The 25,419-nt window shown below is 43.0% G+C and overlaps 1 protein-coding gene across 2 annotated transcripts in view; it reads right to left on the bottom strand.

Moving 5' to 3' along the window:
* plpp1a (phospholipid phosphatase 1a) overlaps positions 1 to 25,419 on the bottom strand; it is a 106,431-nt gene that overhangs the window by 8,774 nt on the left and 72,238 nt on the right. For both annotated transcript variants that reach the window (XM_073064438.1, XM_073064440.1), the window contains exon 4: positions 20,655 to 20,712. In XM_073064438.1, the coding sequence (XP_072920539.1) occupies positions 20,655 to 20,712 (58 nt within the window). The remainder of the gene's footprint in view (positions 1 to 20,654; positions 20,713 to 25,419) is intronic.

Consider the following 25,419-nt stretch of genomic DNA (forward strand, 5'->3'; position numbering starts at 1 on the left):
CAGATTCACCACCCTCTGGCTAAAGAAATTCCTCATCTCCATTTAAATGGACAACTCTCTATTCTGAAGCTGTGCCCTCTGGTCTTAAGACTCCCCCACCATAGAAAACATCTTCTCCACATACACACATTCTGGACCTTTCAACAATCAATAGATTTCAATGAGATTTCCCCCCCCCACCCCATTCTCCTAAATTTGAGTGAGTAATCAATTGTTCCTAAAACGACAAGCCTTTCAATCCCAGAATAATTCTCATGAACTTCCTCTGAACCCTCTCCAATGTCAGCACCTCCTTTCTTATATTAAGGGCCCAAAACTGCTCACGATACTCCAAGTGAGGCCTCACCAGTGCCTTATAAACCCTCACATCACATCCTTACTTTTATACTCTAGTCCTCTTAAAATTAACACTAACATTTCTTTTACCCTACTCATGGCCAACTCAACCTGCAAATTAATCTTTAAGGAACCCTGCAGGTGGACTCCCAAGTCCTTTTGCACCTAGGACTTTCTCCACATTAGAAATAATAGTCTATGCTTTTATCCCTTCCACCAAACTGCATGACCATACACTTCTGGACACTGTATTCCATCTGCCCAGTCTCCTAATCTGTCTAAATCCCTCTGCTGCCTCCGTTTCCTCAACCTGCCCCTCCACCTACCTTTGTATTGTCCACAAACTTGGCCACAAAGCCATCAACACCATCATCCAAATCACTGACATAAAAAGAAGCGGTCCCAAACCCAATCCCTGCGGAACACCACTACTCACTGGCAGCCAACCAGTAAAGGCCCCCTTTATTCCCACTCTTTGTCTCCTGCCAATCAGCCAGTGCTCTTTCCTGTAATACCATGGGCTCTTAGCTTGTTAAGCAGCCTCACGTGCAGCAGCTTACCTAAGGGCTTCTGAAAGTCCGAGTACACAACATCCACCGATTCTCCTTTGTCTATCCTGCTTCTTAAAATGTCAACAGATTTGTTAGGCAAGATTTTCCCTTGAGAAAACCATGCTGGCTATTTTATCATAGATATTAAATAAATAATGCAAAAAGAGAGCAAGAAGTAGCCAGGTAATATACATAGATTGGTACATTGTCCACTCAGAAATCTGATAGCAAAGGGATAGAAGCTATTCCTAAAATGTTGTATGTTTTCATAGGACAGAGGAACTGGATGGTGGTGTCTGAGCGTGCAAGATTGGATATTATGGTATCATTACCACTATGAAGCTAACACTGGAGTAAGTCTACCTTGTGGTAACTTTAACACCAACAGTGTGAGATAATGGCAGAGCCAGACAGACAACTGCACCAAAGTCAATTGAAAAAGACTTCTTTAAAGAGTTTCAAAGTAATAATAATTTCCATCAGCTTGCTTGCAAACCAGATGCAGATTTCTCAACACACTGCATATGTTTCAGATTAATTGGGTAGAGTTCCAAAACTCAAATGTTGTGCTCCAAAGCTGTTACTAGCTCTCATTCTATCAAATTGTGCTGGCTTGTTGAAGAAGACATGAAAATCATGGTTTAGTTATCCAGTTTCAAACAAAAATAGCTGAGACTTGCCCTTAGGAAAATCCACGTTAACAGATCAACAGAATTGAACTGAATTAAGCACATGAAATTCATTCTGAACATTGCTGTTAACCGTATAAGTTCATGAAATTAAACAAAAGTATTTGCCATGTAAATGATCTATAAAAGTTAAATTTCTCTTATTAGCATCTTAATGTGCTTTTGTTTATTTCTAATCTACTCTCCCTTCTATGGAATCTTTTTGAAAATTCAGGGCAGCTCACGCGAACTAACATTCAGCTTCAATTACACTTGCACGGAACACATAACGACATGCAGCTATTAAAACCACAGCAAAAAACTTTACAAGTTTTAAATTCTAACATTTTGGTGGGGGAGGGGTGGTGTTTCAACTTTTTTTTCAAAACTACAGGTCCAAAGAAACTTATATTTTTGAGTCCAAATATAGTCATTTGTATTCATGCTACAAAAACCTGAAAGTTCAGGAATATGCTTAGCAGTACTTTCCTTAATTCACACTGGTTCCTGTTCAACTATTCGTGAAAACCATGCTTCACGTTACAGGGGAGAAAGTTGTTTAGAGATAGAGAGTATAGCCTACAAACTGACCCCACTTGGACAGGATTTTCAATGCTTACAATACACATAACAACTTTTGAGGACATTTTGAATGATCTCCAGAAAATTTGACTAGTTGCAATTCTCCTAGCACAGGGAGTCATTTGCACATGTGACATCATCAGAGAGCACAACACTCATTTCTTAATGTCTTATATTGTGGCAAAATGTCCAACCTACTCACGGCAATCATCAACTGGAGTTCAGTGAAAGGACCTTTATTAGGATGTCGCTTTTGATTAGGTTTCTGACTGTGCCGGCTTGATCAAACTATTCATTACAGTGCTGGAGATTGTTCATGGCAGTAGGCAATTTAAGGAAAATGGGATGTTGGTCTAAGAAAAAGTATCTAAGTACAAGAATAAAGATGTTTTTCTACAATTACATAGGGGCTGGAGAACCATGTACAGTTTGGTCTTTTTTCCTAAGGAAGAACTTGTTCTAAAGGAACTGCAAGGAAAACCTACCAGACAGGTTCCTGAAATAGTAGGCTTGTCATATGAGGAGAGACTGAGAAGGCTCGGCATCTTCTCAAGACTTTAGATAGATGAAAGACGACTTTATTGAAATACTCTATATTCTTAGAGAGATAATGAACAGGGTGGCTATCAGGAGGTTACTTCCCTGTCTGAGGTCATGAAAATATGGGATTCACCATGAAGACTCTAATAAGGATTTTTTTCATTGAAAGGGTCCAGTGTAGGTAGGTTCCTTGGCCCAAGACAATCATGGGTAGTGATCTGCCTCAGTATTATTTTCCTGCCGTTTGTGTATATCTCTTGATTCCTTGAATATTCAGAAATCCATTACTCTATTTAGAATGAACTTAGGGACTAAGCTTCCACAGACTGAAGGTTTAACACCTTCTCAGTGAAATAAAAGGGCTTGGGTAGGAGCAAAATGCAATATTCTGGAAATGTTGCTAGTATGGCACCAGCAAGGTCAAAAGGTTTCAAGATTAATGACTTCAGGAGAACTCACATCACTGACACCCCTCTTTACACCGGTGCCACAGCAGCGGAAACTGGCAGCAGTTCCAAACTCCTGGGAGTGCACATCTCGAACAACCCCTCATGGTCCCAGAACACATCCTACACAGCCAGGAAAGCTCACCAACGTCTCTACTTTCTGAGGAGGCTAAAGAAAGCTGGACTAGGCACATCTATACTGACATCCTCCTACAGCTGCACCACAGTGAGCATCCTAATCTGCTGCACCACCGTGCAGAAGCAGAGCAGTGGCAGACAGAAAGACTCTACACCATTTGCCCAACACCTCAGTGGCACCAGCCTTCCTGCCATCAACATATATAGAGAAAGGTGCCGGAACAGGGTCAGTAACATCACCAAGGATTTCATCCACCCTGCCTAAGGACTGTTCCTCCCAATCTCATCAGGGAGACTATGTGGCAACCATGTCATGAGCACTGACTCAAAAACAATTACTTTCCCCAAGCAGTAAGGCTGATCAACATCTCTGCCCACTAACCTACCGTTCCACACCTCTCAACCACGACTACTTTATCATTTCATGTCAGAGTCACTGATGTACAGACACGTCAGTGCCTGGCATCACTCTGTCATGATTTGTTAGTAAGGGAAGGGGGTCAGGGAGTTGGAGGTTTGGGTTTGATGTTCTTGTTGTCCTTTGGCACTATTTGTTTGTTTTTTTCTCATGTTGGGGGGGGGCTTGATTGTTTTGCCACTTGCGAAATCTGGGTTTTTTTGCGTGCGGGGGATTGATGTTTTTCATTGAATGACTTTCACCGTTTTCTTTGTTTTGTGGCTATCTGGAGAAGATGATTCTCAGAGTTGTGTACTGCATTCACACTTTGATAATAAATGAACCTTTGAACCTTTATGGACAAACAATCAATCTATGTATGTAAGCTATCTTAGCTATTTATATTTATTGTATTTTTATTCTTTTTGCTCTTTATATTTCTGTGCTGCATTGGATCTGGAGTAACAATTATTTTGTTCTCCTTTATACTTGTGTACTGGAAATTACAGCAGTGTGGTGTTCAGATACAGAAACAAGCTTGCTGATTTATGAATCAAATGTTGACACTGATACAGCAAGCAAATGCCTAAAGCACAGAAAGTAGGCACAAGAATAAAATAAACAGCCAATGTAAAAGAGTACTGAGCACAGAGATAAGTGGAGAAAGACCAGCAGAATTGGAAGGCAGAGCGGCCCACGTGGCCCCTCATGCCTGCTCTCCTATTCAGTGAGATCATTATTCATCCTAACTTGGCCACAGTTCCACATTCTTGCACATTCTCAAAACCCTCAACTCCCCTAGAAACCAAAAATCTGTCTTCTTGGCCTTCAGTGTTTACTATAACTCAGCCTCCTCAATCCCATGGGGCAGAAAGCAAATCATTCACAGAGAGGAAATGTATCTCACCTCTGCTTTAGATGGGCACCCCCTTAATCTGAAACTATGCCCCAACCAGACATTCATCCTCCTGGCATCCACCCTGCTAAGCCCCCTCAGAATGTGAAGTTTCAGTGAGGTCACCTCTCCTTCCAACTGCAAGGAGCACAAGCATAACCTTTCCTTGAGAGACAACTGCTTCATCCAAAGAATTATCTGAGTGAAATGACCCCACTGCAAATATATCTCTGCTTGAATGAGATCACAACCAAACATAGCTCCTTCTACAAACATCATGGTGTCTTCTGTTCTTTCCGCTCTTTTTTCCTCTATCCAGTGAGGAGGAGAAATACGACACCTAAATTCCATACATTGATTATACAGTTTTATTAATAGAACGCATCGTAGCAGGAAACAGAGAAAAAGAATGATAACATAATATGGAGGTCTGGTTTGGTAGATAAATATACAAATAAGAGTGAAAAATGACAGAGCTGGCTGGTAAAAGAAATTCCATGAGTATTTTTATATTTAGATTCTGGCAAGGCCAAAGGGATATGGAATAGAAGTATCACGTTTGTTCTGATTTAACTCCGTGAAGGCAGTGGCAGTGCACAAAGCAACTTCGTGGCAAAAGAGTTACAATGTTGTCGTGATTATCAGAGCAGCACGTCAGTGAAAAGAATCATCTGTTTGGACAAGGCATTAGACTAGGTGAACTCAGTGGGCCTCTGGAGGGGAAGGGATGGCCGATGTTTCAGGTCAAGATCCTGTATCAGGACTGAGAGTGTAGAGGGAAGATTGCCAGTACGCGAGGAGTTAAAGAGGTGACAGGCGATAGGGTGAGGATGGAACCGGGTGGGGGAGGAGATAAGTAAGGTGAACCAAGGGGTAAATGTGGGTGATGGACAGATGAAACCAGGTAGGGATGTTAACGAGTCAAGGTGAAAGGCATTGTAAACTACCCAAGTAATAGAAGTTGTTCTCCTTATTTGCATTTGACCTCATTGTGACAGAGGAGGTAGACTGAGGTCAGGCAGGTCATTATAGGGATGAGAAGGGGAGTTGAAATGGCTTGCAGCCTGAAGATCACAGTGGTGCTGGGGCCGGGGCACAGGCTCTCTGCAACGAACACCTAGCTTATGCTTGGATCCAACTGAGACCACTTCACGAGCACCAAATGCAACAGACCGTGTTGGAAGAGGTCATCAATTTGCCAGTGCTTCATTTACCAGGGAGGAGACAAAGGGGTGTTTAGACCATGGGGGGAAAAGCTATATAGAGGAGGAATATAAACCGATTATCTGTCAATTACAGGATACAATAACAGAATATCTGTTCTGGTATCACTTTAGTAAATGTTGCTTTTCTCCCTCAGCTTGAAACCATTTTTTAAAAAAGTGAAGGAAAGCAGGGATACCACCACACAAGTCATCAGGAAGAAGATACAGGAGTCTTGAGAGTCACACCACCAGGTTCAGGAACAGTAATTAACCCTCAATCATCAGATTCTTGAACTTGAGGGAGTAACTCCACTCACCCCATCATTGAACTGTTCCTACAACCTATGAAATTATTTTCAAGGACTCTTCATCTCAGGTTCTTGATATTTCTTGCTTATTTATTATTTTTTTTCTTTCGTATTTGCACAGTTTGTTGTCTTTTGCACATTGGTTGTTTGTCCGTCCTGCTGAGTCGATTATGGTTCTTTGATTTACTGAATATGCCCGCAAGGAAACAAATCTCAGGAACTGCCAGAGGAACTGAGCAGGTCGTGCAGCATCTAGGTGACATATACGTACTTTGATAATAAATTTACTTTGAACTTCGATCAGGATTCTAGACAAAATTTGACACAAGAGACTGCACATGCTGGAAATCTGGAGCAACACACAAGGGCTGGAGGGTCAGACAGCATTGATGGAGGGAAATGATCAGTCAAGATTTCAGGTTGAGACACTTCATTTGGAGTCTTGATCGAAAACACCAATTGCCCATTTCTCCCCTAGATGCTGCAGTTCGTGTGTTGACACGAAGTGCGTCTGTTCTCTAGTTTAGGTTGACCTTGTTTACACTGATGGTGGTGAATATGTGGAATATACTAACCAAAGGTGTCATGAAAGCAGATGAGGGAATGGTCAATTGGATTAAGCCAATATGATTTATTGCAATCATGCAGGTAGGCAATTTCTTCCAGTCTTTACTTTCCTATAGAAATTGGTCCTGAACTCAGGAGTATTTGGAGAGGATACAAGATTTCTCCTCACCTGGTTTAAAAGCAAAGTTGTGTAATTATTATTGCAAACAAACTCATGTCTCTTAATTGTAAATAATTAACTGGAGAGACACACCTACAGAAAGTGCAGACATAACGTGAGTCACTGGTTCACGATACCAAAGGTACATCATTCAATGAATTGTTTTCTTTCCATGATCTGCTCCCTGTACTACCAATTCTTTTTAATTACAGACTGTCCGGGCATTGCTGGGAAGGCCAGCATTTGTTGCATGCCCCCAGCTGTCTTTGTGGTGTGAAGATCTTCCCACAGTGCTGTTGCTTGAGGAGATCCTGGATTTAGCCTCAGCAACAATCAAAGAAGGGCAATGTAATCCCCAGTTAGGACAGTGCGGGATTTGGAGAGGATCCTGCCGGTGGTCCTGTCCCGTGTGATTGCTGTTCTTGCTGTTGGGACACTAGATGCTGCTGGAGTAACCGAAGCAAATAAATGCAATGCATTGTAAATACTGCGCCCACTGCGCACCGATAGTGGATGAAGTGAATGCTGAAGGTGATGGGCTGCTTTGTCTCGGACTGTGTAAGATTCTTGAGATTGGTTGCAACTCCACGCTCAAACAAGTGGAGAGAACAGCATCACGCTCCTTTGACTTGTGCCTTGTAGATGATAGACAAGCTGTGGGGTATCAGGCGAGCCATTCACTGCAGTACACCCAGCATCTGATCAGCACTAGTAGCCACATTACTTAGTAGTCATGGATCCAGTCGAGCTCCTGCTCTAATATAATAATGAGCAAGTCCCAATTTGTTTCCGCCTTGGGTTAACCAAGACAAGTACTTCTTGAAATTCTGAAAATCATTATCATACATATATTTGTAAGCAGCAGTCGCTGTGATTGAAGTGGGATTAGGCTCTAATGATAAGCTACGGCAGATGTAGTTACGGTACATTCCAAATTTATCCTGTGTTCATTTGATCCGTGCATTTCCATGAAGCTGTAAGTGACACAACAAACATAATTTTCAAGAAATGTCCACTATGCTATTTAAAATGTATACTTTGGTGTAGTTCTAGTTTCCTGATATAGGATAGCTACAATCTGCTGTTATTGAAACAGGGTAGAACTTTCACAATAAGACTCACAGTAATGATTAATGATCTAGCACATGAAGGGATCTCAACAGTTCTAATTCAGTTCGCTTCGTTCCTCTAGCAGAGTGAGGCACGGGCTCCCGAAGGGAAGTGCATCGGGGCAATGCCAGCTTGTGCTCTGTGGAGACCGGACTCGGGTGTCCTTTATAGCTTCCACTTCATGGGTGTTATTTCGCAGCCTGAGTCTAGGACTGTGAAGGCAGCCAAGTCAGCAGGACCTGATGAGGGCAAGGTTCATAGTCAGATTCTGTGAACTGGGGTTTGCTTTACTATCACTGGGCTGGAAGAGAACTCCATGCAATAGTAACTTCTACAGGAAGCAGTGAAGAAATTAGACTCTGTATTTAGCAAATGATTTGAACACAAAGGGAGACACACACTTTCTTAGAGACACATAGCTGGGAAATTCAGTACATTACTCACAATTCATTAATGGCTCTGTTCTAATGAAAGACTATTGAAACATTAACACTAGAAGCTCCTGGGTGAGCTGCTGAATTATCCCACCACTTCATGTTTTTAAGAAACAGTCCACAACCAATGCAACAGTGACAATGGTTTAGAAGATGTGGCCCTTAATATGGTGTGATATGTTGTATAGGTTCACACTAACAAGTTCCAGCTCATGGATTGGTTTGGATCAGGCCGCTGGGCCTCAGGAAGGTCCCCAATGGCTCCGGTGTTGATAGGACCAGCCAGAGAGGTTACAGATCTCAGAAGCAGTGGGGGAGTTCTTAGAACTTGAAACGAGGTCAAGGAAGTGCTGGCAGGCAGAAGCCAGGTGGAGGTTTCTGCCTGGGGCAGAGACCTCAGAATCAAGAACGGCAAATTCTTACTGTTCCTTTTTTAAAAATATGGTAGTGGATTTTCCCAAAGGCGATCAGGTATGATCCCTCAGCTATTGTCATTAGTTCCCCTAATTAAACCTGGCCTCTCATTTTTCTTTCAAAATTATGATGGCGTGATGAAGTTTGTTTGCACACACCTTAACTGCCTAAAAAAAGATCACCTTAGTAGTCTAAAAACAGATCCTACAAATCACAAGTTGAAAACAAACAGGAAATAATGGAAATACTCAGCTGCATCTGTGGGAGGAGATCAGGTCACACAGTCTTTGTGAGACAGGCTCCAATTCCAACTTGAATAAATCTGACATGGGTTCTTCAACCTGAAACACAGACTGCATTTCTTTTCTCGACACCTGACCTGATGAGTACTGCAGGCTGTGGTGAACTACATATACCTGTCTGGACACGCCCCCCCCCCACCCCCACCCCCGCTGACTGCTCCTGTGGCTCCTCCCACGGACCCTGGTATAAAGGCGATTGGAGCCTGGGCCCTGCCCTCAGTCTCCAGGATGTAGCATGGTGGTCAATTGCTGCTTGTTCTTTCTTCCAGCCAATAAAAGCCTATATCTCGCCTCACGTCTCCGAGAGTTATTAATGGTGCATCACAGGCTCTTTCTGTTTTCATTTTATATTTCCAGCATCAGACCTCTTTTCTACTACTAATCCCATCCCCAAACCCAGAGGGGCCTGAAATTTTCTGCACTGGCTCTGATCCCAAGAGACAATGGCAGAGGTTTAGATTTATTTAAGCATTCTTTAAAGTGGTGATTTGTCATGTTGAGATCATAGATGAAAAGAAACTGCAAATTGCCTTCTTATAGCACCGAACAGGCAATTATCATCATGCCACCTCCTTACTTTTGTTACATACCCATGAGACGTGACAGGGGTTGAAGCTATACTGGACTTGAGGTAATGGTCTTGTGATGGTGGAGTGACATCATTTTCCCGCCAGTAGAGGTCATGTGACAGGTGTTTTTTACAGGGTATAAAAGGAGGACCCCTCCCTGTGAGGAGGGGCAGTTCGTGGCTAGATTTGCCATGTTGTCTTCATGCCACTGCGTGATTTAATGTTATGACACAGTTTAGTTGAAAGATGAAGTTTTATCTAATGCCTAAAGTTTAAAAGGTCATTGCCAGCAGTTTCTTTATAATACTGCTAGTTGAGAATCAGTGGAGAGTGAAGATCGGAGTTCGGGAGTTAAAAGATCGAGGAGAATCGATTTCGACGGTGAAACAGGTTCGACCTTGTTTGATCCTCATTCGGAAGGAATTCGTTGACTGTTCTCGTGTTAATCTCTGTGAATAATAGCAGAAAGGATTGGGAACAGTTTTGTAAAGGAAAGGTCAGTGCCTTTAAGCCGTTTCACTTCATCTTCGTAAAATTCTTCGTGGGAAAAGTAGTTCGACTGGGAATTGCAACAACACGACGTGAAAGAGAATTTAAATCGTCTTAAAAAGTCTCTCCCTTAAATGGACTGTAAGAATTTTGAACTTCTGCAATACTGCTTTGAAGAACTGTTTTTGCAACATCGCTTTAAGAACTGTTTAAGCTGCCGCACAGCAGTGAATTTCTGGTTACGTTAGAGATTTGTTTACTTTTGGGGGGGTTTGTTTTCAGTGTTTAATAAACCTGTTATTTGTGATAAAAACCCCTGCCTAACTCATATATTTATTGTTGCTTGAATCCATAACACAAAAGTATCAGCTGATTAAAAATATTTGATATTTCAGGATTTTTCTGATAATGCTGCTGCAGCTTACTGCTCTGAATAAGCAATGTCATTGGCTACTTAACATTTGGATGCAGGGATTGACTTAAGTAATTAGCTTTAACAGCAGAACTCAGGCTTGAGTGAATCTCATCACTGTCATCTTCCTCAATGCTCTTTTTTTTCTACTGAAAATGCAACTTGGGTGTCTGAAGGAGTTGATTTCCTTCTGGCCAACATTCAGCAATGTTGATTAGTTACATCTGTCTCTTCCAAATACTTGAGAAGTTGCAGAGGTTAGTCAAATGCTATTTGTTATTGAAAGCTGAATTGCTGTCAGAATATATATTTTTTAAATCCACTAGAAAGCGTACTTCCCCATTACATTCTTTCTGTGCCTCTAATGGGGGGATTGAATGTTAATTGTAGAATTTAAAACACACCTTTGTTAAGTCTTTGTACAACTTGATCATTACTTCTACCAAGTTGTTAAGTTGTTTACGTGCTAACATCAGCGATTTCTATTAGCTATATGGACACAGGAATTCATGCCACAAAAATGTTTATGTAGGCTAAATTTTTAATTTATATCAGCTAACACCTACTGGGCCTGTTCAGTGTCAGTTCAGTGACCACTCATCTGAATGTTATTTGTTTTCTAACTGAACTCTGCTTGGATCTTAGACATTAAAAGCTGCTTGCTGTAGGTTGCTGTCTAAGCTCTGTTAGCATTCTTGTCTGTCTCAGTTTCAGATGAGTAGGTAAAAGAAAAACAAAAAAAAATCACAGGGTTCATCTGTTAGAGGAGTAAATGACTGGGTGTTGCCTTAATTCCCTCAAAAATCAACTAGTCTCTAGGGAATAACTCTTCAAAGTTACTAAAACCGGTGGAAGACATGAAGAATGAATTTATTTCCAAGATTGCTAGACAGCGCAAACTTTTTTTTGCACAATGTTTCTCTTATTCTCCAAATTTGTAATCATCTGACCCGCCTGCAAAAAAAAACTAACTTGTGCTGGCATATAGACATTCTAGTGTTGAAATTAACACCACTGCAAAATTAAAATTGTCTGGTGGGTGAATCAGGTATGATTTATCAATGGCTTTGCAAATTAATGTTACAAAAATTTAGATGGTGAACTGTTTAATCAAAATGATGCAATTTGACAATCCGCAAAATTACAAAGAATAAAATCATTGACAATGTGTGTAATATGTAAACACCAGATATTAAGTCTACATATTCTTACCCAAGATAAATACCAGGGTACAGAAGCCTGACTAACATTGGCTGCTGTATAATTAAGTTAATAATGTGGAATTTAAAAGAAGACACCAACAAAACGACTGGTGTGTCCATAGTTGACTGCCAATCAAACCCACTAAGTTCCCTAAGGTCTGGCTCAGTTGCAACTTCAGAACTGCCTTTGCTAAATTCTAACCCCCTCTCCACCCAAAATGGCCAAGCAACCCCTTCAGTCCAACAGATGATAGGGATAATCAGTAGATGCCTTGAATAAATACAGCATACGGCTTAAACGCCTGGTAACTGACTCTATTGTGGCTCGCACACAAAAGTTTGGGCACCTGGGTAAACTGCCAGAGTGACTGGTGACTACGTAACTAAATCCAAACACAGGACATGCCTCAAGAACCACTGGGGGATAATTGCAAAATAAAAGATATGATGCTATTTAATATTTCAAAAAGTTATGTGGAGAACTGTGTAATCAAAATGGACCAATTTGACAAGCTGTAAATTTACTATGACATTACTAAAATTAAATATAAATCAACTACAGCAGTAGCACTCAGTTGGGAGGGGGAAAATGGGGCAATGAGGGAGTGGGGAGAGGGGGAGGGACAGAGGGGGAGGTGGGGGAGAGTAGGAGGGAGAGGGGGTGAAGGGGAGGGGAAAGAGAAGGGGGAAGGGGAGGTGGGAGAAGGAGAATCGCCATGGTGATCTGTTGTTATTTCTTTCACCAACCAGCTTCCCAGTTCTTTACTTCCCCCTCCCAGTTTCACCTATCACCTACCACCTTGTACTTCTTCCTCCCCTCCCCCACGTTCTTGTTCTGACTCCTCATCTATTTTTTTTCCAGGCTTGATGAAGGGTCTGGGCCCAAAATGTAGTCTGTTTACTCTTTTGCTTCCTGGCCTGCTGAGTTCCTCCAGCATTTTGTGTGTGTCGCTTGGACTTGCAGCGTCGGCAGATCTTCTCACGTGTACAACATTCTGCCCTTCTATCTGGCGCACCAAAGTGGGTAATCTCATGCTTCTCCAAGCCGAAGGGCATCTGCTGTGTATTTGTCCACCAACTCAACCTGCCTATGTCACATTGAAGCCTCACTGCATTCTCCTCACACTGTAGACTTCCATACAGCCTTGTGCTGTCCACAAGCTCGGGTAGATTACACTTAATCCCCTCATCTCAGATGATTAATAGATATTATGAACAGTTGTCGGGAAAGTTGCTAGAATTGATCTTCACTTGGACATACGGATTGGATAAAAGATTAACCTACATGGATTTGCTAAAAGTAAATTGTTCTTAATTATTAATTGATTTGATTGACGAACACAGGGATTACGAGGGTACCATGATTCATATTGAGTGCACCCGACTTACAAATGATATGTCACATAAAAGCTATTCAGTTAAACTGAAGCCGCTAAACAAAAGGGACATTTAGCATGGATTTTAAGTTGGCTTTAGGACAGGGAATAGACTGGATTTCTCATGCAAAAAAAAGCTGAGAAATGCCGGGCTGAATAACTACTTGTGTTGTAACTATTCTATGATTGAAAAAGGCCATGTTTTAATTCAAGATTTAATGGATTTTGTCACACAATGGCTCAATTGGAATTAAGCTGATTTGGGTGGGTGACAGACCTCTCACTGCACATTTCATCAGTGAAGCATTAAAGGAAGAGTTGTACAAATTGAGCTAAAGGAGGAAGCATTGATTTAAAATGGTCAATGGCAACAAGGAGAAAAGCTTAGTAAAAATAACCACGTCAATAGTGACACATACTATGGAAATGAATAAACAGTCAGCGTTTCCGGCTAAGACCCTTCTTCAGGACTGAAGAAGTGTCTCGACCCCAAACAGCAACCATTTAATCATTTCCATAGATGCTGTCTGACCTGCTGAGTTCCTCCCACATTTTGTGTGTGTTACTCCGCGTTTCCATAATCTCCACGATCAAGGAGTGTTTATATCAAGGAGTATTTTGCCACAGTGAAGAGCAAGAGGATAAGACATGAGAGAATAGGACCTATCAAGTGTGACAGTGGAAATGTGTGTATAAAATCGGAGGAGATAGCGGAGGTACTTAATGAACACTTTGCTTCAGTATTCACTACAGAAAAGGAACTTGGTGATTGTAGGGATGACTTGCAGCGGACTGAAAAGCTTCAGCATGTAGATATTAAGGAGTAGGATGTGCTGGAGGTTTTGGAAGGCATCAAGTTGGATAAGTCAGCAGGAATGGATGGGAACAACACGCACAAAATACTGGTGAAACACAGCAGGCCAGGCAGCATCTATAAGAGAAGCACTGTCGACGTTTCGGGCGGAGACCCTTCGTCAGGACTAAACTGAAAGGAGAGAGACTAAGAGATTTGAAAGAAGTGGGGGGAGGGGAAAATGCGAAATGATAGGAGAAGACCAGAGGGGGTGGGATGAAGCTGAGAGCTGGAAAGGTGATTGGCGAAAGTGATACAGAGCTGGAGAAGGAAAGGATCATGGGACGAGCGGTCTCAGGAGAAAGAAAGGGGGAGGGGGGAGCACCAGAGGGAGATGGAGAACAGGCAGGGTGATGGGCAGAGAGAGAGAAAAAAAAACAAACAACTAAATATGTCAAGGATGGGGTAAGAAGGGGAGGAGGGGCATTAACGGAAGTTAGTGTTCATGCCATCAGGTTGGAGGCTACCCAGCCGGTATATAAGGTGTTGTTCCTCCAACCTGAGTGTGGATTCATCTTGACAGTAGAGGAGGCCATGGACAGACATATCAGAATGGGAATGGGACGTGGAATTAAAATGTGTGGCCACTGGGAGATCCTGCTTTCTCTGGCGGACCGAGCGTAGGCGTTCAACGAAATGGTCTCCCAGTCCACGTCGGGTCTCGCCAATATATAAAAGGCCACACCGGGAGCACCGGACACAGTATACCACACCAGCCGACTCACAGGTGAAGTGTCGCCTCACCTGGAAGGACTGTCTGGGGCCCTGAATGGTGGTGAGGGAGGAAGTGTAAGGGCAGGTGTAGCACTTGTTCCGCTGACAAGGATAAGTGCCAGGAGGGAGATCGGTGGGAAGGGGTGGGGGGGAACGAGTGGACAAGGGAGTCATGTAGGGAGCGATCCCTGCGGAAAACAGAAAGGGGGGGAGGGAAAAATGTGCTTGGTAGTGGGATCCCATTGGAATGGATGGGATGTATGCCAGGCTACTGTGGGAAGCAAGGGAGGAGATTGCTGAGCCTCTGGCGATGACCTTTGCATCATCAATGCGGACAGGAGAGATTCCGGAGGTTTGGAGGATTGTTCCCTTATTGAGAAAGGGAATAGAGACAGCCCAGGAAATTATAGGCCAGTAAGTCTTACTCCAGTGGTTGGTAAGTTGATGGAGAAGATCCTGAAAGGCAGGATTTATGAGCATTTGGAGAGGCATAATATGATTAGGAACAGTCAGCATGGCTTTGTCAAAGGCAGGTCATGCCTTACGAGCCTGATTGAATTTTTTGAGGATGTGACTAAACACACTGATGAAGGTAGAGCCATAGAAGTAATGTATATGGATTTAAGCACAGCATTTGATAAAGTACACCAAGTAAGGCTTATTGAGAAAGTAAGGAGGCATGGGATCCAAGGCAACATTGCTTTGTGAATCCAGAACTGTCTTGCCCACAGAAGGCAAAGAGTGGTTGTAGACGGGTCATATTCTGCATGGAGGTCAGTGACCAGTGGTGTGCCTCAGGGATCTGTTCTGGGACCCCTACTCTTTGTGATTTTTATAAATGATCTGGATGAGGAAGTGGAGGGATGGGTTGGTAAATTTGCTAATGACACAAAGGTTGGTGATGTTGTGGATAGTGTGGAGGGCTGTCAGAGGTTACAGCATTTCATTGATAGGATGCAAAACTGGGCTGAGAAGTGGCAGATGGAATTCACCCAGATAAGTGTGAGGTAGTTAATTTTGGTGGGTCAAATATGATAGCAGAATATAGCATTAATGGTAAGACTCTTGGCAGTGTGGAGGATCAGAGGGATCTTGGGGTCTGAGTCCATAGGACACTCAAAGCTGCTGCGCAGGTTGACTCTGTGGTTAAGAAGGCGTAAGGTGCATTGGCCTTCATCAACTGTGGGATTGAGTTTAAGAGCTGAGAGGTAATGTTGCAGTTACATAGGACCCTGGTCAGACCCCACTTGGAGTACTGTGCTAATTTCTGGTCGCCTCAGTACAGGAAGGATGTGGAAACCATAGAAAGGGTGCAGAGGAGATTTACAAGGATGTTGCCTGGATTGGGAAGCATGCCTTATGAAAACAGGTTGAGTGAACTCGGCCTTTTGTCCTTGGAGTGACGGAGGATGAGAGGTGACCTGATAGAGGTGTACAAGATGATGAGCGGTATTGATCGTGTGGATAATCAGAGGCTTTTTCCCAGGGCTGAAATGGTTGCCACACGAGGACACAGGTTTAAGGTGCTGGGGAATAGGTACAGAGGAGATGTCGGGGTAAGTTTTTTAAGCAGAAAGTGGTGAGTGCGTGGAATGGGCTGCCGGTGATGGTGGTGGAGGCAGAAACATAAGAAACCTACAGCACAATACAGGCCCTTCAGCCCACAAAGTTGTGCTGAACATGTCCCTACCTTAGAAATTACTAGGCTTACCTATAGCCCTCTATTTTACTAAGCTCAATGTACCTATCTAAAAGTCTCTTAAACGACCCTATCATATCCGCCTCCACCACCGTTGCCGGCAGCCCATTCCACGCACTCACCACTCTCTGAGTAAAAAACTTACCCCTGACATCTCCTCTGTATCTACTCCCCAGCACCTTAAACCTGTGTCCTCGTGTGGCAACCATTTCAGCCCTGGGAAAAAGCCTCTGATTATCCACACGATCAATACCGCTCATCATCTTGTACACCTCTATCAGGTCACCTCTCAAACGATAGGGTGTTTTAAGAGACTCCTGAATAGGTACATGGAGCTTAGAAAACTAGAGGGTTATGGGTAAGCCTAGGTAGTTCTAGGGTAAGGACGTGTTCAGCACAGCTTAGTGGGCCGAAGGACCTGTATTATGCTGTAGGTTTTCTATGTTTCCATGTTCTATGTTTCTATTGTGTGTGCCTACTTGGGTGATCACTGCATTTTAAAGGAAATATTTCAGTCAGTGTCACACACCAAAGGAACAGCTGCTCCTGATTCTGCCTTGATTTCAGATTTTTTAAACTTCAATTCTTGGTGATGACTGCACTCTATATTCACCAACCTCCTTCAGATCTCATTGCTCAAAACTTCTAATTTTCTTAGAAATAAGTGGCTGAACAGCTGCATCAATTTCTTCTCAAAAGAGCTTCCTGCACCCCCTTCCTTGAACGTACAACACAAGGTACATGAGCTGGAGTTAAGCAGGAGACATGTTAAATGTTTATCAGAAACTTCTGGGTCAATCAAAACTCCACCAGCAAACACTACCACAAACCAGTGGAATTAAACTTATGAAGAGCTGTAACAATAAATTATTTCTTCATGTCCTGCAATTTCTAACAGAACTGATAATTGACCTTCTCAATACTAAACCTGCTACCAGCCGATTCAGTTTGTGTTTCTAACAAGAACTAGGTTAGGTTAAAAGGAAAGGTTAAAGGTTTGAAAGCGCCATGGTTTTCAAGGGATATTAGAAACTTCGTTCGGAAAAAGAGGGATGTCTACAATAGATATAGGCAGCATGGAGTAAAGGAATTGCTCGAGGAATATAAAGAATGTAAAAGGAATCTTAAGAAAGAGATTAGAAAAGCTAAAAGAAGATACGAGTTTGGTTTGGCAAATAAGGTGGAAGTAAATCCGAAAGGTTTCTACAGTTATATTAAAAGCAAGAGGATAATGAGGGATAAAATTGGTCCCTTAGAGAATCAGGGTGGTCAGCTATGTGTGGAGCCGAGGGAGATGGGAGAGATTTTGAACGATTTCTTCTCTTCGGTATTCACTAAGGAGAAGGATATTGAATTGTGTAAGGTGTGGGAAACAAGTAAGGAAGTTATGGAACCTATGACAATTAAAGAGGTGGAAGTACTGGCGCTTTTAAGAAATTTAAAAGTGGATAAATCTCCGGGTCCTGATAGGATATTCCCCAGGACCTTGAGGGAAGTTTGTGTAGAGATAGCAGGAGCTCTGACGGAGATCTTTCAGATGTCATTAGAAACGGGGATTGTGCCGGAGGATTGGCGTATTGCTCATGTGGTTCCATTGTTTAAAAAGGGTTCTAGAAGTAAGCCTAGCAATTATAGACCTGTCAGTTTGACATCAGTGGTGGGTAAATTAATGGAAAGTATTCTTAGAGATAGTATTTATAATTATCTGGATAGACAGGATCTGATTAGGAGTAGCCAGCATGGATTTGTGCGTGGAAGGTCATGTTTGACAAACCTTAATGAATTTTTTGAAGAAGTTACGAGGAATGTTGACGAGGGTAAGGCAGTGGATGTAGTCTATATGGACTTCAGCAAGGCCTTTGACAAAGTTCCACATGGAAGGTTAGTTAAGAAGGTTCAGTCGTTAGGTATTAATGCTGGAGTAATAAAATGGATTCAACAGTGGCTAGATAGGAGATGCCAGAGAGTAGTGGTGGATAATTGTTTATCGGGATGGAGGCCGGTGACTAGCGGGGTGCCTCAGGGATCTGTTCTGGGCCCAATGTTGTTTGTAATATACATAAATGATCTGGATGATGGGGTGGTAAATTGGATTAGTAAGTATGCCGATGATACTAAGGTAGGAGGTGTTGTGGATAATGAGGTGGGTTTTCAAAGCTTGCAGGGAGATTTATGCCGGTTAGAAGAATGGGCTGAACGTTGGCAGATGGAGTTTAATGCTGAGAAGTGTGAGGTTCTACATTTTGGCAGGAATAATCCAAATAGAACATACAGGGTAAATGGTAGGGCATTGAGGAATGCAGTGGAACAGAGAGATCTAGGAATAACAGTGCATGGTTCCCTGAAGGTGGAGTCTCATGTAGATAGGGTGGTGAAGAAGGCTTTTGGAATGCTGGCCTTTATAAATCAGAGCATTGAGTACAGAAGTTGGGATGTAATGTTAAAATTGTACAAGGCATTGGTAAGGCCAAATTTGGAATACTGTGTACAGTTCTGGTCACCAAATTATAGGAAAGATATCAATAAATTAGAGAGAGTGCAGAGACGATTTACTATGATGTTACCTGGGTTTCAGCACTTAAGTTACAGAGAAAGGTTGAACAAGTTAGGTCTCTATTCATTGGAGCGTAGAAGGTTGAGGGGGGATTTGATCGAGGTATTTAAAATTTTGAGAGGGATAGATAGAGTTGACGTGAATAGGCTGTTTCCATTGAGAGTAGGGGAGATTCAAACGAGAGGACATGATTTGAGAGTTAGGGGGCAAAATTTTAAGGGAAACACGAGGGGGTATTTCTTTACTCAGAGAGTGATAGCTGTGTGGAATGAGCTTCCTGTAGAAGTAGTAGAGGCCAGTTCAGTTGTGTCATTTAAGGTAAAATTGGATAGGTATATGGACAGGAAAGGAGTGGAGGGTTATGGGCTGAGTGCGGGTAGGTGGGACTAGGTGAGATTAAGAGTTCGGCACGGACTAGGAGGGCCGAGATGGCCTGTTTCCGTGCTGTGATTGTTATATGTTATATGGTTAACTCCCATTTTTATGAAGCTAAAATTCCCCTTTGCCTCATCCCCAGGTCTGATGCCAAATTCCTCCATCTCACCCATTTTACTCGCCAACATCAGAAAAACATAGACTGGACTGGCAACCCTTTTATTTTCAGCTTTAAGCTACAAGCTCTGTTACAATTCTTTTTGCTTATTTCATTAGATTTGCTTTGCGTAGCAATCATCAGAATTTATCTGGTTGAGCCCCATCCTTCATGTTATTTCTCCCCTTTGGCCTCCACACTGGTGAAGTGAAGGCACGTTGCATTCTCCTGCTGTAAATGGGAAAAGTGGAATTCACACCCACTTGTGCTTCCCCCATGTAAAATGATTATAATTTTCAAACTGGTTGTTTTTACCACTCCTTCAGTGATCTTCACCTATTTTACCATTTCCAAACAGCAACTCAAATTTTACATTGTAGCATGTGTTGAGTGAATATAAATTTATCCTAATAATACAAATGCATCTTTCTCTCAAATTTTTTTACAGTTGTTCCAGTGCAGCAGAATATCAAGTAATATCATAGTGCTCGGCAGTGCCATTAACTTCCCTTCTCTTTCATTTGTGGTAGTGGAAGCAAACGTTTTGCAGATCCAACAACAACATTGTAAAACCATTACTAGCACTGGCTTTTGGATTTATTACTGCAAAATTACTGAGGTGTCACTAAAGTTTTTCAGCTATCCGAATGGAAAAAGGTCAAGAAATTATTTTGAACATTGATTGTTCGATCGGAAGTCAAATCAAAACTTGAAAAATGCAAGGTAGAAAATTAGTTTAAAACGGAGCCCACATATCTTGTGGCGAATTCAAATGTTTAAAATTCCTCTGTTGCTCAGAGAGGCTGTCCACCCCTTCCTGCAATGTTTGTGGACTTTGGAAGAAGTTTCCCTGTGTCCACAATGTGCAATTCAAACCTTAGGCAAGCTAAAAATGTCAAAGATTATGAAAATACATCCGAATGAGCCGACATCCAGCTTAATCCATCAGACAGACCTTACTTGAAATGACAGATTCCACTCTCAGCAATTCTATTTCCTCCCCCTTGACACTTTTAATGTTCTATCACAGCTCCAAACGAAACCTTCACTAGCATTGGCATTCACATGCCGAGTTAATCATCACCCCAACTCTCAATCATGAATCTGAAGTGCATTGCTGATGAAGCAAATAGCTGAGCCATAGGCTGTGTAATGCACAGCAAAGGGGCAGCCATGCCAATAAAAACAGCAAAATACTCACTGCGAGGAACATCATGCAGTACATGGAGAAGGAAGAATGGCCAGAGAAAAAGGAGAGCCTGGAGGGAGAGGAAAATGCAAAATCATTACTGTCTTCAGAGGAACACCGTGACAAAGAAGACTGGACCTTTTGGGCACATCCACTCACTTTCTAAAACCAGACATTGCTACAATACCTGAAAATATGCAAGGGCGTTTAAGAGGATTTTCAGACTTCTTTTAAATTTCAACACTATTAATTTAAAGTGACAATCACAAGGTGATTGACTGTTATCATTGCACTTTTTTTCTGCCCTCATTAGAGCCTTTGGGCAGGGTCATACAAATCCCTGGACTTCCACAGGAGCCTGGGAATTGCAGAACTTCAGGACACACGGACAAATTTGGTAGGCCATTTCTACCACTTAACTCCACGGCTGACAATTGATCAGACCTCAATAATTCCAGTGGAGATTGCAAGACTGTAGATTGGGAGACACAGAGCAAAGTTAATAGTTTCAAAAAGTAATGCAAACAAAATAGTTAAAACTCAGATATCATTTAAAATTAACTATTGTTTATTTACAAAAGAACATCTGCAAGTGCTGGAAATCCGAGCAACACACACAAAATGCTGGAGGAACTCAGCAGGCCAGGCAGCATCTATGGAAAAAAGTACAGTCAACGTTTCAGGCCGAAACCCTTCGGCAGGACTGGAGAGAAAAAGCTAGGGAGTAGATTTTACAAGATGGGGGGAGGACAGAGTGAAACCTGGAGGGGGGAGGGATGAGGTAAAGAGCTGGGAATTTGATTGGTGAAAGACACAGAAGGCCATAGAAGAAAGAAACAGGGGGAGGAGGACCAGAGGGAGGCGATGGGTAGGCAAGGAGGCAAGGAGATAAGGTGAGAGAGGGGAAAGGGGATGGGAAATGGTGAAGGCGGTTGGGGGGGGATTACCAGAAGTTTGAGAATTTGATGTTTATGTCATCAGGTTGAAGGCTACCCAAACGAAATACAAGGTGTTGTTCCTCCAACCTAAGTGTGGCCTCATCATGACAGTCGAGGAGGCCACGGATGAACATATCAGAATGGGAATGGGAAGTGAGATTAAAATGGGTGGCCACTGGGAGGTCCCGCTTCTTCTGGCAGAGTGTAGGTGCTCGGCAAAGTGGTCTCCCAATCTACGTCAGTCTCACCGATATACAGGAGGCAACACCGGGAGCAGTGAACACTGTAAATGACCCCAACAGACTCACGGATGAAATGTCGCCTCACCTGAAAGGACTGTTTGGGGCCCTGAATGGTGGTGAGGGAGGAGGTGTAGGGGCAGGTGTAGCACTTGCTGTTTGCAAGGATAAGTGCCAGGAGTGGGAGATCAGTGGGAAGGGATGAGTGGACAAGGGTGTCGTGCAGGGAGCAATCCCTGCAGAAAGCAGAAATTGGGGAGGGAGGGAAAGATACGTTTGATGGTGGGATCCTGTTGGAGGTGGCGGAAGTTTCAGAGAATTATGTGCTGGACACAGAGGCTGGTGGGATGGTAGGTGAGGACAAGGGGAACCCTATCCCTGGTAGGGCGATGGGAGGACGGGGTAAGAGCAGACGTGCGTGAAATGGAAGAGATGCGGTTGAGGGCAGCGTTATTTAATTTCTGTAGTTTCAGAAGAGCTGAGTCAATTAAAAAAGAACCATAAAGATAACTTCCAGACTTCATAGAAACAGCAACATCGGCTGTTGGGGACACACATCTAAAGTAGAACTTTTATGCAATGCCTGAGGCCAGTCCCAGTCCATGCCTTGTGCTGGCCGACTTCAGTGGGTGGTGATTCTCCATATCCAAACAAATAGCAGGGGGTCGGACTGCCATCTATCATCCAAGGCAGCCTCCCCACTAGCTCATCTGAACACTGCTACCACCCAAACCAATCATTTAAAGCACAATAAATAACTTACAATAACTGGCAGGTTCATCCCAGTACAGATTTTAAGTTATAACTCCACAGTGCATCCTTTTACCCTCACCATATTCCCCCAGCTGAAATTCATTCTGACGAGCAACCTTTTCAGTGGGAGGAAAAACAAACCCAGAAGCACGGTGGAAGTCTGTACATGTGTCGTGGGAAAGTGAGGGATCGATCTCTGAGGTTCTGATTTCAAGGCTTCTGTTTATTGGAAGTCTTAGCAGGATTCTGAGGTAAGGCTCCATGACAGGCAAGCAAGGAAGTTACTAGTAGGAATAACTTCTGCTTCTCCGGGCCAGGCAACATTATCAAAGTTGTTCCTGCTTTCCTTGATCTGACAGGCTTCCCATGCTAGTAGAGATCCCAGTTAAACTCATAAAAGATTTAATAAGACCCACATCCTACTTCCATAAAAAGTTAACTAACTTCCTTGAAACATGCTAGCTGCCTGATCATCCCTTTACTTAAGACTCCATTGTTGGCATTAAAACAAGAAGTGGAAAATTTGGATCAAGTTTGAGACCTTTTGAACACCTCATCTGTTCCGAGTCATCTGGATTTTGGGTTGAAGTTACTTCCATTTTCGATGAAGTTTGAATCCTTAATAGATTACAGACACTAAAACAAAGGAACGGCATCCCTGAATATCGAGAGTGAAATTTTGTGCATTACATTGGGCCAGTGCAGGTGCAGGGATGATTCCTTGCCAGGAGCCTTAAAGCAACTCACACCATTTGTTATTTTTTTAGATACAGCACAGTAACATGCCCTTCTGGTCCAATGAGCCAAAGCCACCCAATTACACCCATGTTCATAGACTTCAGTTCAGCATTCAACACAATCATCCCTCAGAAACTGATTGGAAAGCTGAGCCTACTGGGCCTGAACACCTCCCTCTGCAACTGGATCCTAGACTTCCTGACTGGGAGATCTCAGTCAGTCCGGATCGGGAGCAGCATCTCCAACACCATCACACTGAGCACGGGGGCTCCCCAGGGTTGTGTGCTCAGTCCACTGCTGTTCATTCTGCTGACCCACGACTGTGCTGCAACACACAGCTCGAACCACATCATCAAATTCGCCGATGACACAACTGTGGTGGGTCTCATCAGCAAGAACGACGAGTCAGCTTACAGAGAGGAGGTGCAGCGGCTAACAGACTGGTGCAGAGTCAACAACCTGTCTCTGAATGTGAACAAAACAAAAGAGATGGTTGTTGACTTCAGGAGGGCACGGAGAGACCACTCTCCGCCGAACATCGACGGTTCCTCGGTAGAGATCGTTAAGAGCACCAAATTTCTTGGTGTTCTGCTGGAGGAGAATCTCACCTGGTCCCTCAACACCAGCTCCATAGCAAAGAAAGCCCAGCAGCATCTCTACTTTTGCGAAGGCTGAGGAAAGTCCATCTCCCACCCCCCATCCTCATCTCATTCGACAGGGGTTGTATTGAGAGCATCCTGAACAGCTGCATCACTGCCTGGTTCGGAAATTGCACCATCTCGGATCGCAAGACTCTGCAGCAGATAGTGAGATCAGCTGAGAAGATCATCGGGGTCTCTCTTCCCGCCATTACAGTCATTTACACTACATGCTGCATCTGCAAAGCAAACAGCATTGTGAAGGACCCCACACACCCCTCATACAAACTCTTCTCCCTCCTGCTGTCTGGCAAAAGGTACCAAAGCATTTGGGCTCTCACGACCAGACTGTGCAACAGTTTCTTCCCCCAAGCCATCAGACTCCTCAATACTCAGAGCCTCAATACACCAACCTATTGCCCTCCACTGTGCCTATTGTCTTTATTGTACTGCCTGCACTGTTTTGTGCACTTTATGCAGTCCTGGGTAGGTCTGTAGTCTAGTGTAGTTTTTGTGCTGTTTTACGTAGTTTCAGTGTAGTTTTTGTATTGTTTCATGTAGCACCATGGTCCTGAAAAACGTTGTCTCGTTTTTACTGTGTACAGTACCAGCAGTTATGGTCGAAATGACAATAAAAAGTGACTTGACTTGATCTTTGAGATGTCGAATGAAGCTGGAGCAACTGGAGGAAACCCACACGGTCATGGGGAGAACATACAAACTCCATGTGGGCAGCGGCAGGAATTGAGCCCTGGTCACTGGCACTGTAATTGTGTTACACTGCGCTGCAGTGCTGCCCCTATCCTATCTTATGAGATCTTAGGCAAGGTCTGAAAAGGCATTACAGGCAGGAAATTCATATTCTGATCCTGCCTCCATACATCTTCGGGAGCAAGCCTTCATTATACCAGTATCGATTTCTCCCTGTACATTCCCAGCTGACCTCTCGCATCTAAAACTCTGCTGCCTGAGTCCTAATTCACACCATCCTCATCATCAACAACCCTATCCTTAAAGCTGGACAATAATTACATTAACTGCGAATAAAAAACAAAGTTCATTTAAAATCCCTCTGCGACCTCAGTCCTTCCTAATTCTAATTATCTACAGCCATGCAAGCCATATTCAACTGTTCTCTGGCAGACAGTCAACATTAGTGACTGGAGCCAAAGGATTTAGGCCTCTCAGATAGCCTTCCCTGATAACATAAAAACCTCCAACATCTCTTCCTTTCTTTAAATTGGGAGACGAGCTGGTTTTGTCGCAGCAAGGGAATTTAAAACCAAGGCTAGAAAAAACTTCTTTCAAGAGGATATAGAAATCAACTTCCAAAACACATGGGGGTAAAACTATTTTTTACATTGTCAAGAGCAGAACAGTGCATTCTATTGAGTGAAGCTCATTAAAATACTTCTTTGTTCCAATCTCTCAGTTACAGTACTGTATTTTTAAAATGTTACTACAGGTTCTG

This window comes from Hemitrygon akajei, chromosome 13, assembly GCF_048418815.1.
Source record: "Hemitrygon akajei chromosome 13, sHemAka1.3, whole genome shotgun sequence".
Lineage (NCBI taxonomy): Eukaryota > Metazoa > Chordata > Chondrichthyes > Myliobatiformes > Dasyatidae > Hemitrygon > Hemitrygon akajei.